Source organism: Coloeus monedula (genome assembly GCF_965178545.1).
Source record: "Coloeus monedula genome assembly, chromosome: 11".
Lineage (NCBI taxonomy): Eukaryota > Metazoa > Chordata > Aves > Passeriformes > Corvidae > Coloeus > Coloeus monedula.
Genome location: NC_138791.1, coordinates 14235603 through 14247638, shown reverse-complemented (window position 1 = coordinate 14247638; position 12036 = coordinate 14235603). Strand labels below are relative to the sequence as shown.

Sequence of the window (12036 nt, the reverse complement as noted above, 5' to 3'; positions counted from 1 at the left end):
TGGACTCAGGACTAGGGTTTTTTTCTGATGGATAATATAAAACTGGCATCAATCAAAAGAAAGGAATGCAAAACTAAAAGACAACTAAAAAAATAAGATAACTGTGATGAGGAGGAGACTTTTGAGACATCTCATCACCCTTGTGGTAGTTATCCTTGCATTAGCCATGTTAGGGGCCAAATGGCACTAGAAGGTGCTGTATGACCTGTCCCCCTAGCAAGGGACTGGCAGTACAACTACACCACATCTTGGGCAAGCAGGGTTATTGGCATCACAGCAATGACATCAGGGCACTTCTAGTTGTTTGTCTGGGAAGACAATAAATAGGGAGGCATGAAGTGAAAAGATACTGAGAAAGGCTGAGAGGGGCTGAAAAATCTTTTCCTAACTTCAGCTTGGACCAGCTCCTTTCAATGGGAAGTGTATGGAAAACATTGTTTGCGGGAACTTTGCTATTTTGCTCTTCCCCACAGAGAGTTTGTCATCCCCAGGTCTTCCCACATTGCTGGAAGGACACACACCACAGCAAGGTGATGTGCAGAATGCCACAGCTCTAGCAGATAAGGCTGATGGAAATGGAGAAAGCCACTTTTTGCATTCTATGCCAATTTTTCAGCCACTTCTGATGGCTTTTGGAAATGCAGGACCCAGAAGTTTTTCCAGACTCATTTGGCTACACAGAGCTTTTAACTAGAAGTAGGAAAGAAGCTCAGAAAGTCCAGCTGCTGTGAAAACACTGGAACACATCACGAGAAGCAGTACCTGTCTCCTCTCCTGCAAGCTATTCTCACAGCTCCATCACCATGAGTCCATGTTTATCTATTCTCCCTAAATACTTATTAACATCAATTAACAGGTGACAGCTATTTTGACATTTAGAAAAGAAGCACTGCTAATTGAGTAGAAAAAACCAAACCTCGAAAACACCCACCGACCACAAATACACACATACACATAAATTAAGTCTCAATCAGATCTGAAAATCGCCAAAAGTTAAACCATTGAGCACACATGATGTCTTCACTGACTCATCTCTCAGAGCAGCTCCTTAAGTCCTCAGCTTGCCCCAGGTAATCTTCAAAGCAGAATACCACGATATTGTTACACGTGTAGTAATTAGTGACTCGGGTAAAATATTTATCAGCAGCATCACTTTTCGATTAAGACTTTTAGCTGCACTGAGGGGCAAGAAGATCTGCTTGGTGGAAAACAAATGCTATGAGCCTCAGGTCTGCGGGGATTCGCGTGGTCCAGGCTGCTGCGGGGACACAGTAATGTCGGTGTGCGGCTGCGGCGCACCGGGGGCGTAGCAGGGACATTGATGTCCATGGGGACATTGAAGACACAGCAGGGTCTGTGTGTGGCTGCGGAGGTTCGGAGGGACAGTGGCTCCTGTGGGTACACCACGGGCACAGCAGTGCCTGTGTGGGGCTGGGGGGAACCCGCGGGCACACCGGCCCGTCACCCCACACCGCGCAGACCCCGCCGCCATGGGGCCGCCGGGCCCCCCCTGCGCATGCGCGGGTGGCGCTCGGCGCTCGCTCGGCTCGCCCCGCGCGTGCAGCACCGCGGCCAGCGCCCGCGCGCACGGGGCGGGGCGGCGCGGGGGCGCGCGCGGGATCGGCGGCGCGCGGAGCCGGAGCCGGGCACGGACAGAGCCGCGCCGAGCGCAGCGCAGCTGAGCGCAGCCCAGAGCTCGCCCGGCCGAGCCCAGCCGTCGCCGCCGCGATGTTGGACCCGTCGTCCAGCGAGGAGGAGTCGGAGGAGCTGGTGGAGGAGGAAAGCGGTAAGGAGCCGCTGGCGCCGGCCGCGGCGCGGCTCTCTCCTAGCCGCCCCGGCGAGGGCCCGGGCGGCGGCGGCGGCGGCGTTGCCGGCGGCGGTGGGAGCGCCGGGGGGCTGCAGCCCGGCGGCCGCGGCAGCAGCGCGGCGCGGCCCGCCAGCCCCAGCCCCTCGGTGGCCAGCGAGAAGGAGAAGGATGAGCTGGAGCGGCTGCAGCGGGAGGAGGAGGAGAGGAAGAAGAAGCTGCAGCTCTACGTCTTCGTCATGCGCTGCATCGCCTACCCCTTCAACGCCAAGCAGCCCACCGACATGGCCCGCCGGCAGCAGAAGGTACCGGCCGTGCACTGCCCTGCCCTGTCCTACCCGGCTCTGCCCTGCCGCCCAGGCCTTGCCTCTCCATCACCCACCTCTGGCAGGTGGGCCTGCCCCTGCCATCCGCCCATTTGCCTGCCCCCTTCTTACCTACCCGCTGTTGACCTACCCCTTTGCACGCTCCTCTAGATACTCCTCTGCCTGCATCCTTGCCCAGTCCTTGCCTCTTCTGCTGCTCCCCAGGCCTGCAGCTCCCCGGGCACCCCAAGGGCACTCCCAGCATAGGGCACCTTGGGCCCACGTGGTGCAGTGTGCTGGCAGCAGCCCTGTCCCGGGGCCCGGGGAAGCCCCCTGACCCCTTGCCACCCTCCGTGCTGCTCCCCGGCGTGGTCTTCCACACAGAGCCAGCGCAGTGACTTATATCGTTGCTTCTAGTTACGCAACATCGGGATCGGGAAGTTTGAGATGTTGGCCATCTAAAGGTTGTCGAAAGGAGAGAAATGGGTCATATTGCTGGAAAACACCAGGCACGTGCTGTTGCCTCCTGCAAAGGGACTCCACAACTCCGTGCTTACTGCAAAGTTTGCTTAACTGGGAGTGCTGGCACTGACTTGGGGAGTTGCCGAGTCTCATTTCAACTTCTTGCAAGTGTTTATGTGTGGCAAGCTCCTCAAGACCGGCTTCCCAGCAAAATGCATCAGCAGAGGTTTGCGATGAAGTCTCTGCCACAGTCCTGGCTCTTCCTCCCCAGGTGTGTCCCCATGGCAGAGCCGTGTGCTGCTCCAGGCAGAGGCTGGACAGGAGCACTTCACCTGGGCTTCCCATCTCCAGGAGCTGTCTTGAAGCTTGTTTCTCCTCTGAGGCACAAGCTTGTGGGCCAGGGCAGAAATTAAGTTTCTCCTGGATCTGGACACAGGATCTTTCAGTCAAATGCAACTTTTTCCCTGTGGCAGCCAGAGTTAGGTCTGTGATGTAATGTAGCTCTCTGAAACAGCTGGCCTATTTTTTGTCACCATTTTCAGTTGAGTTTCTTAGACTGCAGTTTTAGCCTTGATACTGTTCTGTGTTTACAAATGACCTTTACAATTCAGGCAGACTCCTGGATGTATTGATGCAAACAGCGTTCAGTTCTGCTACACCACAGGACTATTATTAGTCATTGCAACATACGGAGGTAGGAAAGTGTATCTGTAATGTATCATGTAGTTTAAAGGCAATATAGGACAATCTGGTGTTGCTGGAAGGTTGAATGATCTGCTTTTGTTTGCTGAGCAAAGTACATAACTGAAATTATAGCCAGGTTTGGAGTTTCTTTTATCTGTTCTTTTTGCCTACAATCCTTTCCAACAGATTATGAATTTCCAAAGTAGTTTTGGCTTTCGTTTCCTGTGCAACTTCTTTGTGTTAGAGAAAGATGATGAAATTTACGTTACTGTTAGTTTCGCTGAAATAAAACCAAGTAAATCCTGCAACTGTTTCTCACATGAAAGTGATCTGAAACTGACAAGTGGTTTATCCAAAGGAGCATGCAGCATCTTAGCAGTCCAGAGGAGAGTGGCTGGGAAGGACAGTTTATAGTCCCTGAAATCAAAATATTGCACTGTGAAAGGACAAGAGAGAAGAGGAAAAGGTGGGGAATTAAGTGCAGGTGAAACAAAGAAATGAGGAGTAATGAGAAAAATTACATAGTGGCAGCAATACTCAAGGGTATGTGGAAGTTACACAGGATCTTGGAAGGAAATAATCCATTCTCTGTGAAATGAAGAACATAGGGAAACATGTCTGGCTTATTAATGTAGCTAAAATAGATGTGTCTTGGGGGCTGATCATCTCCCCTCAAACTTAGCAGTGAAGTGGAATTGGGAAAGCTAAATTTAACATGGTAACACATGTCAAACACCCTTTTAAAGGTGAATTAATTATGTTTTTTTGTCTTCTCTATATCCCTGTATTCAGTTGTCATGCTGGGAATAGATCCTTGCCCTTTTTTCTTAGTCATGACTCCTGTTGAAGTCAATTAAAGAACTTCCAGAGCCTGGAGTTTGTTGATGAACTTTGTGTGCTCCTCTGCTTTGCTTTCCTCACACATCCCTCTGGGAAAGTGCACCCTTCCTTTTCTGGCTGGAGGGGGACCAGAGGGTGAAGGTGTGGGACTTGATCCCTCTTGAGCACTGAGCTTCTGTTGCAGTATATTGGTTGGATCTTCAGTAATGATGAAACTATCAGGTGCTCAAGACTCACCAGAGTAGAACAAATGCATTTTGCTTTTTAGGGGAAAGGTGAGAGAAGACTGGGTTTTGGTCCTGCTCTAATGGAGGCTGTTGCGTCAGTTTGCTGGTCAGCAGAGGAGGGATAAACTGCTTCCTTTCCCATGTGCTATTTGCCTCTCCACCTTTACAGTTTGTTGTTTACCAGGGAATTGTTTCATTCTAGAAGAAATGGGGAGCAGAAGACCACCAAGCATTGTCATTTGCAGCCTCCAGACTGGTGTGCAGGACTACGCTCCCTCCTTTCCCAATGGTGCTGGACAGAGAGGCTGCAGAGGGGGCTGCTTGATCCACTGCATGTGTTGGCCCCTGGAGATGCCAGGGCCTGAACCTGCCCATCTGCCCACTCCAGTCACTGCCCATGGACAGGGCATCTGGGAGCCCCACTGGAGCTCTGCCCAGGTGAGGGGACCTGGCTTCACACCAGGCTGCTCAGACCCCACACCCACGTCAGGGAGGTGCCACCGCAGAAGTGTCTGGGCAGAACTGTGCAGCAGTGAGTGCTGGGGACCTGTCCCCAGCCCTGCTCAGCAAGTTCTGCCCAGTGCTGGAAGGAGAAGGATGAGGTTTAGCTTCGCCTGGCTCATAGCTCTCCCCTTGTAGCAGAGAAGATGCTGCCACCCCAAGCACAGCCTAGGCAGGTGACCATGGCTTTGCAGGTGAGGCAGTGAAGCTGTTGCCCTGTGGAGTGGTTTCCTGGCTGGGTTACCTGATAAGAGCCAGCCCATCCCAACCACAGCTGGAGGACCACAGCTGAAATGGGCTGTATTGCAGTCAGCCCCTGCCAGGCTCCCAGAGCCCAGGCACCTTCTATAGCTTCACCTTCTTTGCAATTTTCTCAGATAAGAAAGCATTGATTTTTTTGTGGCTGCAGCACTGAAATTCTTGCCTAGGCTGTAGATCCTTGTGGTACCTCTCCTGAGGTGTGTAATCCTCCCCCCTTGATCCTGCAGTGCTGCTGTGTCAGAGCTGGCTGGTGCCCGGAGACCCAGGGGCCACGTGTTCTGGTGCTGGGAATGCACTGGCACAGCGGGCTCTGGTTGTGAGCCACACACCTGTGTGTAGTGCTCAGGAGCTGGAAAATGCAGCCTGGTGTTCTGCAGCACTCATGAACCACCTTGGAATAAAGGGAACTATGTAGTTAAGGTGCTGTTGCACCACAAAGGTAATTACCTGCTGTTTGATAAATTAGAATGTATATGAGAGCAAAGAGAGCAGCGGAAAAGTGTAAATGGATGGTGTAGCTGGGTATTTATTGCACGTGAAGCACGACAGCACTGCTTGTTTACACCAGCAGCAAACTGTTTCAGATTTCCAGATGAATTTAAGCAGGCGCCACTCAGAACTGGTATTTTTCTTATCCTGACACCCCAGAAATTTCAGCAATAGAGGAAAAGCTGTTTTTTAGATCAGCATGTTCAAGTCTACACCTCTGCTTAGGGTTTATTTTGATGTTTATGGGGTAAGGCTCCACTTGAGTAACTACACATCTGTGACATCTACCTGTAAGTTCTTCTATTTACATCTCACTAGCAGTATTTCCTAAGGGAAAAAAGGCTTATTAGATACCTGCCTGTGCTGTCTTACTTCCCACTTAGGTTTCTTTTTTAAGCCACCACTGAATTCCAGGCACATTTGAGACGCAGACAGTGGTCTGCAAGATACTTATCCCTGTAAAGCTTGGTGAAATAGGGAGATTTTGTTTTTATCTTCTACCCCAGGTGGGAGAAAGGTGCAGTGTGTGGGCAGCCCTTACTAGACACTGGGGAATCTGAGCAAGAGACCTACTGAATGTGGAGGAAAAACTCCCATCAGAACTTAAAATATTGCTGGACATTGGAGGCTCCAGCCTCATGATGCAGCTCAGCAGGAAAGTGGCTTTGCCAGCTCCATGACTCTCAGAACAACGTGTTTTATTACTGCAGATGGCACTGAGCTTGGTAATTGCTTGCCCAGGATGTGTGTGGTCTTTTCTCTAGCTCATGCTGATTTGTTGGAAGTAGAGTTGAGACAACCAGCTGTGCTTGGTGCCTCTTCCCACTTGATCTCAACTGTCTGAAGCCTTTGGGAAGAGAGCTCAGCTGGCAGCCTAGGAATGTTGGACAAGGTGTGTGTCTGTAGTGATGCAAACCAAGCATCCTTGGGTGTGGGTTGTACCTCTTGCTAAATACCTCCACAGCACGGCAGTCAAAAGGCACAGCCCAGCCCTGGAATTGGTGTTTGCTCCTTCAAAATAGCATAAACTGAAAACACTTGTTGGGAAAGGGGCAGCAGAAAGAACTTGTTAGGAGATAAAATGTGGAGTGCACATTAGGTCAGATATCGCTGCAGTCGTGGTTGCCATTGCCTGTTTTCCTTTCTGCAGAGCAAGGGAGTAGGCAGGCAGGAGAGTAAATCAGTTCCCAGTGGGATAAATGTGGGATGAAAAAAGTTCCAGATTTGTTGCAGATTACCAGGGCTACTCCTGGGAGAAGTGGCGCATGATTTGGGTCCCTGCGTAAGCCTGTGGGATGACGTCAAGTGCATTAGCAAAATTCTCAGTCAAATTCAGCAAAGCGCTTAAGCTTGTGCTTTGCTGAATGGTGACTGATTTAAGCACAGTGCTTAATGCAGAACAGGTGTGAGGGGTCAGAAACTGTTAAATTGGTTACCACGCATCTTAAAATACTGAATTTCTGCCATTTCAGCAGGTACACAGATGCTACAACATTTAGGAACATAGTAAAGCTAGTGCAGCCTTCCAAATAGTCGCATACTTCTTTCTTATCATGGGTTGGATTGTTACTTCTGCCATATTTACACAAGTTCTCTCATAAAACCACCAACACATTGTTCTTCTGGGACAGACCCTGTCTCAGCTGGTGTTGGAACTTGTTTTAGGAGCTTTCTGCTGGAGGAATTTGTTTTTGTGGTCAGATTCTGCTCTGCTGGTCCCAAGAAACCCTTGGAGATTTTTGGTTTTCTCAGCTCTGCAGGGCAGGAGAGGTAAAGACGATGCTCTGCTTGTTTTCTGTCTGTTCCTCAGTTGCTGTCTAGTGCTGTTTAAGAAGTAGACACAAGGTCCAGGCAGCTCTCAAGCATGAGTTGGACCTCATGCTCTGCTCTGTAGTTGCATCAAAGCTTGCAGGATAATTATTAGTGCTATACCTATACAAACCTGGAAGAGTAGTTAGGAGTTGGCTTCACCACTTAGATGGCTCAGTGTGGGCACAGGCCATTGCCACCATCAAATGAGAGTTCTGTGTGTGGCTGGGCTCTTGGCTGGGTCTGTCCCTAGCTCTGTGCCAACCCTGAAGTGAAAGTGAGCCTGCTTGCGGAGCATCACCATGGGGAGGATGCTGTGCTGCTTAGCAGTGTGGAGTGCAGAATGTGATTACTGTGCTTAAATTGTCTGGAATCTGCAGAAAATGGTTGTTTTCAGTTAAAACACATCATTTATTTTGCCAGTGTCTTATCTTAATTTAATTCCAGGAGATATTAAATATTTGTCATACTTTGGCTATTTATATACTTGCAACTTATTGGATTGTGAAGCGGGTAATTAAATAGGCTGTGAGCTTGGTCTTTGGCTGTTGTAAAACTTTGCAGTTCCTGATCCATAGCCTGACATTTCAGTTATTGTGGGTGGCACCTCTTGGGCCAGAGATGTTATGAACTCAGAGTGGAGAGGACTTACCAGATCATGCAGCTCCAAGCCTTGCTAAAGCCCATCGTTTCCAAAAGGTGTAATTTATGGCCTTGCTTTGCGTAGTCTAGACACTCTCCTCGAAGCACTTTGCCTCTTGCACAACTTGTAATTCCTTCTGCTGAATGGTGTGTCACTTGTTCTCCATGTACCTAAGTGGAAAGTGGTCGGCAAGTAATTTCCCTATGCAAATTTTTCTTAGCTGGAGAAATATTTTATTTGTTTTTAGCTTATTTAGCAGTAGCAGCCCAGCCGTCACAACTCTGCTACAAGCAGTGTATGTATAAAAACCCCAGAGCTACTGCCAGTGCTGTAGTCCAGGGTGGTACAAGGTAAACATCCTGTTTCTATTTCATTATGTAAACTTGATCAGTATGTTAAGACCAATCAATACAGTATGACCAATAAAGCTGTTGCTTGGATGGTGTCGATGTGAATCCAGCTAGTGGCTTCAGCAGTGCCAGGGTTTCACCCACAAAGTGATCTCTAGAAATCATATATTTTAGTGTGTCTTTGAGAATTAAGACTAATTAAAACAGTAGAGTTCCCTTAAAACAGCAGACAAGGTGAGCAGCTGTTGGTGAGCAGCTCCTCTCCATTTGTCACCCAGGAGGGTGGGTGGGATTTGATGGATGGCCCCTCAAAGGTCTTCCCTTCCTGGAAATAGAACAGGGTGAGGTCCAAGGGAAAGTGCCACCTCACTGCCCAGCTCTTTTAGAGTGTGGTGCAGGCATGGCAGGACAATCAGAATTGTCTCCTCACCTTGGATGCTCTGTATGCAGGTGGCACCACTGGCTCCCAGTGGGTCAGAATTGGTCCACCCTTCTTGAAGGGCATGCTCCAAGGTCCAGCAATAGGGTCCAGCTGCTTCTTCATGAGGGTAGGAAAGGGGAGATGAAAGAGATGGAAGGTTCCTGGAGAGTTCCACTTTGTCGTTGCCTTGTAGGTACTGACAAGAATACTCAAAGCATCCTAACCTGGCACTTGCTTAGGAAGAAGTTATTTGTGGGTACAGGATATTTGGGTTGCTTCAGCTGGGTTTTCCTCTGAATTGCATGGGCTTTGTTCTTAAAACTGGACATAAAGTGCAGTCACTGAGTGTTTGATGTTAACCTTTTGAAATTGTTTGAAAAGGTGCTTTTAGTGATAATATCTGGTATTGTTTGTCTGTGATTCAGGCTGATAAAGTCAGACATTTCCTAGAATTTAAACACCTGAGTCAAAGTGTCATGCAAATATTTATTCAGCTTGGGGTAAGTGATGCTGTGTTTGTAGTTGTCATACTTCAAAACCTGTCTGTCTACTTCACAGTAAGGTTGGGCGCTTGGACTTTTAGTGGTGTCAGGTATATAGTGGCGCTCATGGGTGTCTCTCCATACCCAAGTGTTAATATTTAATGAAGAAACTTAATGAAATTTAGATTTAGTCATGTTTCTCCTGGCCAGAAGGGTGGATTTTTTAAATGACAGTGCTGTGGTGTCTATCTTTGGGGACTGGCAATGCTATGTGCAGATCTCAAAAGAACCCCATTGAATTTGGTAAGACTTTGGGCTGATGCCACAATGCCTTTGTGCAATACCCTGGCAAACAGGGCTGATGGTCCAGCAGTGGCCTTTTGTCATCTCGTGTGCTAAATTAGGGTGACATTCGCACAAGGGCAGGGTGCTTTTTGACTTTCTAAAAGGAAGGGTCTTCAAATCTAGCTTTGTCTGTAGACCCCTCTGCAGACCACGTCCTGCTCCCTTTCGGGGTGGGATTTAGATCCACACTTGATGATTTAGGATTAGCATTTATGAACTGGATCTGATCCTCTACAAGCATGGAGCAGAGTGACCCTGTCCCTGCAAGTCTATTGCTCGCTGTATGTCTTTAGCCAGGTGAAGAACCTTGGGGGGAAAAAATTCAACAAACTTTTTGGCAGTGGAAAAGAAGTACTTGTTTTGGAGTTGTCATTGCCTGATGCACTTCTGCAGGAGAGAGAGGCCTGGTATCCAGAGCAGCTGCAGTACTGTGGCATGCACAGGCTCAGTTCAATCCCTTGGAGCAGGGATAAAAGGGAGTGGTTTGGCTCCCAACTGCCTGTCTGGCAGAGGGGAGAACAGTAATAGGGAGGAAAGACTGTTTTCCAGGCACACACTTTGAGGAGCTACTGATTGAAGAAGCCATTTGTTAAGAATTGTCTTGTTGAAACAGTCTCACAGGTTGCCTTGTAAAAAGCAGTGTCTGCTCTAGCATTTGAATTTGATTTCTAGCATTTGAATTTGATCCTGAGAACCCACTGAGCAGGAGAGGATGGCACTGGGAGTTTGCAGATTCTGTAAGTTTGTAGCAACCACTGATGTCTGTTGTTGCAGTGTGTGTTTTCAATGGATGAGGTGTGTGGGGCTTGCTGACTCCTGTAGGATGCCGTTCTCCCTTTCCTGGGGAATTTGTGAAGTTACCGAGGCAGATGATGCTAAGTTGGCATTGCCCTGGGGTGCAGAAGGCTTCAATCCTGTTGAAAGATTTTAGCACTTATAGCACCCCAACATGTGGCCACAACCCACAGGTTTTTCCCCACCTCCACATCACAGGGGAGCAGCCCCATGCTTTCCTTGGAGTCCCTCAGAGAGGGGCAGTGATTTGCCTTTGTTGGTAGGGATGTGGGCGTGTGCATGAGGGTCATTTCAGAGCCTGGAGTGTCACAGCCAACATACAGACTCTGGTTGAGATCAGAGATGACAAGGTGCCTGGCTGGTGGCATCCTGGTGCGATAAAGGGACTTGGCTGTTAGAGGGAAGATAGACCGGTGCTCCTAAATACAGCTCTGTGCTCACTGATGTTGGTTCTACAAGAAGGCACCCACCCATCTGATTTCCAGCTGGTGCTTTGCTTAGAACTCTTATCCCAAGGAGTGATTTGGGGGATCCCTGTCCAGCCAGTTGGCTAAATTAATGTAAATACTGCAAAGACACTTTAGGAAGAAATTTCTGGGCTTGCTCTGACCAGCCTTGACATGTGGCTGGTACAAGTGGCTGTGGAGGGGAGAAGCTGCTCCATGAGCAGCCAGCCAGATGCAACATATATTCCACTCTGCACTCCCCTCAGGTGTCTGATGGATGTGGGCTGGGAAGGAAGGAGCATTCAGGTATTATGTTTTAGGCCCAGAAAATACTGGATGGTTTGGGAACAATTAGGTGCAGCCATCCAGAAGTTCTGTCAGACTGCTGCTGATGCTGCCAGGGGCTGTAGTTTTTGCAAGGAGGTGGTTTCACTTTGCCTGATGTGCTTTTGCAGGTGGTCAGCTCCTCCCACACCTCAGCAGCAGAAGATTTAGGCAGCTGGAAGGTGATGTGGGTATCACATAAGCAGAACATCAAGCAAAAGGCAATTTTCTTCTAAGATGCCAAATACCTTTTCCTAATTCAGCAAGAGGGCACAAATGCTTTGCATGTTGCACGTGATGAGTTTGCTTTTATTGTCTCCATCCCTAGACTTCCCTCCTTCCTAGCAGACTGCTCTCATTCTTCTTGCAACCAGAGATGACAGACTAGTCCCTGCCTCGAAAGAAAGCTAATGAGGTGATGCAGCAGGAGCTAGCTGCCTTGCTACCTGCATGGTGACAATGCAAGGAGGAAGGCCACAGACAGCACTTCTTCAGCCACGGGCGAAGCTGTGTAAGCTGAGCGGTGCACACTGGAAAAACCAGCACTATGCCTCCCACCCCGGCTCTGCAGACCATCATCTGCCAGTGAGACCTCTAGGCAGAAGCCATCTGCTGCTGTTATCTGGGGACGTTCTGAGCTGCACGGGGTTGGTTTTTGGTGCATAGCCAAGAGCTAGCTGGAGTTAGGACTGCAGAAACTTAGTGTGTTCTCAGTCATTCACAAGGGCAGAGCAGCTCCCAAACATGAATCAATGCTGATGCTGTGCAGTGGGAAAGAACAGGGAGCTGGGAAGGGCACCAGGCCTGGCTGAGGGAGTTTGGAGTTGGGAAGTTTCAGCTTTGCTCCT

The 12036-nt window shown here is 49.1% G+C and overlaps 1 protein-coding gene across 7 annotated transcripts in view; it reads left to right on the top strand.

Annotated features, from left to right (window-relative positions):
- Positions 1-1728: 1728 nt before the first annotated feature.
- CADPS (calcium dependent secretion activator) overlaps positions 1729-12036 on the top strand; it is a gene marked incomplete at its 5' end in the record, with an annotated part of 209926 nt that continues 199618 nt past the window's right edge. For all 7 annotated transcript variants that reach the window (XM_082288645.1, XM_082288643.1, XM_082288644.1 and 4 more), the window contains one exon: positions 1729-2109. In XM_082288645.1, coding sequence (XP_082144771.1) covers positions 1729-2109 — 381 coding nt within the window. The remainder of the gene's footprint in view (positions 2110-12036) is intronic.